The sequence below is a fragment of the Leucopleurus acutus genome (genome assembly GCF_964270905.1).
Source record: "Leucopleurus acutus genome assembly, chromosome: 2".
Classification (NCBI taxonomy): Eukaryota; Metazoa; Chordata; class Mammalia; order Artiodactyla; family Delphinidae; genus Leucopleurus; species Leucopleurus acutus.
In genome coordinates this window covers 74,541,197-74,547,196 of record NC_139143.1, presented here as the reverse complement: position 1 = coordinate 74,547,196, position 6,000 = coordinate 74,541,197, and the positions used below count along the sequence as shown (strand labels likewise).

Sequence of the window (6,000 nt, the reverse complement as noted above, 5' to 3'; positions counted from 1 at the left end):
GTCAGAAATTTTGGAATTTTATACTCACACGAATTTTAAATAATTTGAAAATCGAAACTTTGCGCCTACATACTAGAGGCATAGATACGTGTATAAAGTAGTCCCTTGTCAATCTCAGGTCATTGATTTAATACAGAATTTGGTAACCTTATGCATGGGAAGGTATGAGGGAAGTATAGGGAAAGAAGTTATATGGATGGCGTTCAGATCGATTTTATATAAACACAGCATATTTATGTATCTATATCTCTTGTTTATAATCTCTAGCTAACACAAAGATGCTCTCAGAAGAAGATCAATATTTTTTTAACAACGTATTTGCTTAAAAAATCCAATAGTGGCTCTGCCTCATAAAATGCTTAGCAACTTTTACTAACCAAGTTCAGAAATAATGAGAGGGGTGACCCCCTCATGGATCAGAATTTTTTAAAAAATGAGATCAATTAGTTTCAGTTGAAACTGGTCTTGCCACATCCACATTCTTTTTCATACCAATTTAGGGGGAGATCCATTACCTAAACCAAATGGACCTACATTCAATGATATCATATTCTTATCTTATATTTCCTTTGATAGATTTTTTTCTGTCATTCTGATTGAGTTTCACAACAACATACAAGAGTAGAGCTTAATTAAGAATGGGGGCAGGAAGAGGAAATTGGAAAAGGAAGGCATTTGGGCAATAGATAAACATCCAAAACAATGTGGGCAAAGGAGGAAGCAACACTCTCTGGGGTTTTCCATTTGAGAGTTTTTGAGCAAAAGCTGCTATAGGAAAATATGTGGGTTGCTGGAAAGTGCAGGGTTATTGTGGAGGAAATAACTGTCAGGATGATTCTCACAGACCAACTACATTGCTACTTGATGAACTCCTGATAAAACCCAGAGCGCACAAAGCGAGGCAGTGAATCCTTTTCCATCAGGGCATGGATTCTTTTCTGGGCCACATCAAAGCTGCTTGGGGAAGGTTCCGCCAGGTTCTTCACTGTGATGTCCTTCGTGAAATGATCAATATTCACCTATGAGACAGGAAACAGGGTCACTGAGTCAGCCAGGCTATGGGATTTGAGGAGGGGTTGGGAGAGAAGTGGAATTTCTCACCAGTATAACACACGAGGGGAAGAGAGTCATAGCAAGTGAGAAATATCATTTCTATTTTATACGCAGTGGGGTAAGGCAACTTCAACAAATGCTTCAACAAATGCATGACTCAGATTAAGATCAACCAGTGATAGACACCCACTGTTAGAAACAAGCAGCCAACACATGCAGACCTCATATAATCCTCACAATAACCCTAAGAATGAGTCTTTCCTTTTGTAGGGGAAAGATAGATAGATAGATAGGTAGATAGATAGATAGATAGATAGATATAGATAGAGACTTCTTCAAGATCACAGAACTAATAAATGTATTTGAATGCAGAGACTCTGAATTTGAATCCAAGTATCCTGATGCCTAATCCCACAATCCTCCTACCACAGCATTTTGTTTCACACCTAGTGGGGAGAATGAAGAGAGAGAAAGAACTTCTGACCAGGAATCCAAGAACTTTTGCATGGTTCTCGAAGAATAAAGAAATTTGGTCTTTTCCTGAAACTAAGCGGGAAACAATGGTTCTAGTGCAACAATAATAACAATAGCAGCTAATACTTAATGAGTGCGGAGAGCTTAACTTTTACAGGCACTGTGTTATGAATTCATTGAATCTTACAACTCTAGGAGGCAATACTGACCCCTACATTTGACACCTGAGGGACAGAAATGTTAAGTGACTTGCCCAAGATCATAAGTGGTAGAGAGAAAACTCAAAAGCCCAGCAATGTTGCTTTTACCCAGTAGACTGCAGTGTTGGAAGGCATTATGGCGTATTTGTCCTGAATGCAGGGCTACTACATCGAGCCATTCCCAGGGACACCATTCATGTTAGGGTCCGTGTAAATGGCCCCTGGAGTTGTACAGTGTACAACCTGCCTGGGCTTGTCTGAGTATGATTTGAGAGAAATCACTGTACAACACGTAGTATGTTTCAATGACTCTTAAGGTGTCTGCATGTAAAAGTGAAAGAAACAAATCAACCAATATTTTGAATTGGAACATGAGAAAATGTTTTAGGTCTCTCCTGGCCTGCTAGAAGTGCTTGATACTGAGAAAAGCTATTTGGGCTCAGACAATTATGAAGCAGCTTTAGGTCAGAGGGACAAAGACATGATTGGGGAATACCAGGCCAGAACACACAGGAGTGACTGTGACTGAAGGTCCAGGATGAAGTGAGTTGAGGCTATGACATGTTTTCCACAGGTGAGAGGGGCCTGTGTGCTTTATGCAGGAATGGCGGAAGACTACACAGACAGCACTGGAAACAGCCCCAGAGGTGAGGTAGTCTGACTCCTGCCTTCACGGGTGAAGACTCCGAGACCCAGAGAGGTCGTTACAGGCCCACAAACAGCTAGTGAGGGACAGAGGTGAGGCTATCATGTATATTTCTCTACTCTCAGTCTGTTACTCTTCTCACCACACGAAAGCGATATTTCTTCCTTCTTTTAAATATATACTGAGCTAGGTGGGCAGCCTTACTCAAATAGTTACATTTCTAAAAATTATAGAATTATCTCCTAATCCTATTTTTTAAAGAAGTGATGTATTTAAAACTTTCTAACACATTGTATGCACCAGCAAAAACAGCTATTTATCTGATAAGTTTTATGTGCATGGGTTCCTCTAATGAATCATGTTGATATATACTCATCCGTTTACTAGAGAGCCAAGAAAATATTTTTCATTAATTTAAAATATGGACAGTTGACAATCTGCAGTATACGAGTTTTCTACTTATTGAACTACGCAGGGTCACTTCTCTTTTTTTAATCTTAGTTCCAATTTTTTTACAACTGTATCTCTCCTGCAGTTCCTTATCTTAAAGAACTGAGGTGAATATTCAGAGAAAGAAAATTTAGATTACTATTTGCCTGGGTAGATTTGTTTTTTGGTTTTTTTTTTTTTTTTTTGGTAGATTTGTTTTATAGGTCAATTTGCTGGTCACCAAAATGAAATAGTAAATTTGGGGGTCAAAATACAAGAGTTGGAGATTTTTAAAAATAACAGCTACAATTTATTAAACATCCTCTAGGTACACATACATATATGTGAGATGATTACAGTTAAGGGAACAGAGAATTAGAGAGCTTTAGTGAGAAACTTGCCCAAAGGTACACATTGAGAAAGGTCTGGGTTGGGACATCTGTACCCATTCATCTCACAAATATTCACTGAATGTTTATTATGTGTCAGGAGTGATCCACATTCTCTCTGATGCCCAGCTCGGAGACTGGAGGCCAAGGCTATTTTATTTTGAGCTCACAGGTCCTCATAATGAGGGCCACCATTTGTGTGTTCTAGTAACTCAGCCAGGGTTTTGTTTATTTTGAAACTTCATTTTTTTTTTTTTTTTTTTTGCGGTATGCGGGCCTCTCACTGTTGTGGCCTCTCCCATTGCGGAGCACAGGCTCCGGACGCGCAGGCTCAGCGGCCATGGCTCACGGGCCCAGCCGCTCCGCGGCATGTGGGATCTTCCTGGACCGAGGCACGAACCAGTGACCCCTGCCTCAGCAGGCGGACTCTCAACCACTGCACCACCAGGGAAGCCTTTGAAACTTCATTTTTAATGTCTCATATTTTCATGATAAACACCAATGTTCTAGTAAGGAACCTCGAGAACAAAATTTTCCTGGAGCTCAAAGCAATAGTCCAGATGAGTCTCCACGATGTGCAGATATTGCAACAAATCCTAGACTTCTGTAAATAGGAATGATGTTGGTAGGAAGATAGGCTGGAAATGGGAGATCAGTTGAAGTCAGAAAATGGGTGTCAAATTTAATACTAATCTCCTTGGTAACATCATAAATAGAGATTCCACGTGGATAGAAGAATAATGTCCCAGCACAAAAGGCATCAGAAGTAGGGGAAGTTAACATATATGCATAGGGTGGGAGCCTGAGGAGTAGAACAGGAGATCTGGATAAGATTCCACAGCAAGACTAAGCCCAGTTCCATCTTAGGACTCTCACTTTCTCCACCTTGACCCATGGTGCTCTATACTCTCATGCTCCTGACCTCTACCTCCTGTGTCATGGAGGGAGCTCATCTGTTGGTATTAGGTATATAATTTGTCCATCCATTCAAACATATTTATCTTTCAAAAAGGATCAGTGATGAATAATGCATTACCAAAGGAATAAATATCAAATGGTGGGACCTCAAGAGTCTAGAGCACCTGAGAGAGAAAAAGGGTATTGGGGTTTTCCCCTCTCAAATAATCTTAAGTTAATTACTGCCTACCTAGAGGGTTTGCTCAGATCACCCCTGTGATTGACCCCAAATCTTGATGAAATGTTTGATGTCCAGATTGGATTATGGGGTGCAATGTGAAATTAGTGACCTGACCAAAACATGATGAACAGGTCTTGCTGAGGCCATCCTGAATTCCAGAGAAAGCCTTTTCAATTCAGTTTCATAAACAGCAAAGGGCAGATAAACTACCCCAAATCCTTTTTGAAATCAACACACATCTTGTCTTTAGCAGTCAGTTAATGGTACATTGTCTTCTGACATCTCTAGCACTATTATCTTGTAATCATTTGATTTTTGTAAGTAGAAACCCTGTTTCCCCTGACTAGAGTGTAAATGGAAAAGGCCTGGGGGAAACAACTGGATGGGGGAGAATAGAAGGGAAAAGAGAGAGTTTTCATAAGAAAAGAAAGGGAAGGGAGGAGAAGGGCAAGAGGAAGAGAGAAGAAATTAAGTGGTAGAAACATTCAGTAAGCATTCATTAGTTCAAATGTTGAGATATACATTTTCACGTCCGCTCTTTAATTTCATCCTCACAACCATCCTGCAAAAATAGCCTTCATTACCCTCATTTTTCCCAAAGAAAGAAACTAAGTTCAGACAGACTCAATCATTTATCTAAGATCATACAACTAGTATCATTCTGACTTGCGATCACATACTACTGAAAAGAGACCCATGATTGCTTAGAAAGTGACCTAAACAGAGTTCAAGTTCATACCTGCTCGACTGTATTGCTCTGCCTTTCCACTCAGTAGGCGCTTACGAAAGGTGGCCCACTCTCAAATAGGAACAGCCTGTGGCTGCAAAGCGTACTGCCGTTGGAAATCCTTCCTGAGAAGTTGTTGAGCTGACCACACTCACCCACCTTCCCATCAGGACCAACCTCTTTAGGAGCCTCCGCTTGGATGAATTCTTCATAAATCTTCTTTGCCTTCTCAGCCATCTTGACAGGGGACTTGATCTTCTTGTAATCCTCACAGGCCATCCAGAACTCAAGGTTTTCCTCACTAAATTCAGACCTCAGGAAACTTTTGAAACTGGCAAGTCCGTCTAGCAAGGAAAAAGGTTATTTGAGGAAATGTATTCACCCTATCTATCTATCTAACACTATATCCCACGTTGTAGCCTAGGTTTATTTACTATATATTCCTGTCATTTATGCCATAACCTTACAAAAGTTAACTCATTTGCTCCTCATGACGAATCTATTTTACAAATGAAGTCAGAGAGATCAAGTAACTTGCCCTTAGTTAACCAGCTGGTAAGTGGCAGAGCTGGGATTCAGATCCAGACAGTCTATACTTAGGTGATGAAGGTTTACCTGTATACAACATCCAGGGACACTGTGAACACTAATGCCATTCTGGATACTTATCAATTACCAAAAGGAAAAAAATACATTTAAAACTTGATTTGGTAGTGTAAGCAACATTAATGTTGATTCTCGTGTATGAACTACTTACAGTCTTTTTGTTTTTCTACAGATGATTTTTGAGCAAATATCATGTTCTGGGAATTATGGTAAATAAAATAGACATGGTTCCGGCCCTAATGAAGTTTATAGATCCTGGGGGAGGTAGAAAAGAAAATGAAGAAACACACACAAATAAATGTACACAACAAAAGAAAACCATATGAAAGATAGTAAGA

General features: G+C 39.9%; 1 protein-coding gene across 1 annotated transcript in view; it reads right to left on the bottom strand.

The window, feature by feature from the left end:
• Nucleotides 1-572: 572 nt before the first annotated feature.
• The window catches only part of RGS5 (regulator of G protein signaling 5), a 48,044-nt gene continuing 42,616 nt past the window's right edge, over nt 573-6,000 (bottom strand). The window contains exons 4-5 of the mRNA XM_082865760.1: nt 5,234-5,400; nt 573-1,019 (exon numbers count right to left, since the gene is read on the bottom strand). Of these exons, the coding sequence (XP_082721886.1) occupies nt 858-1,019; nt 5,234-5,400 (329 nt within the window). The 3' untranslated portion in view covers nt 573-857. The remainder of the gene's footprint in view (nt 1,020-5,233; nt 5,401-6,000) is intronic.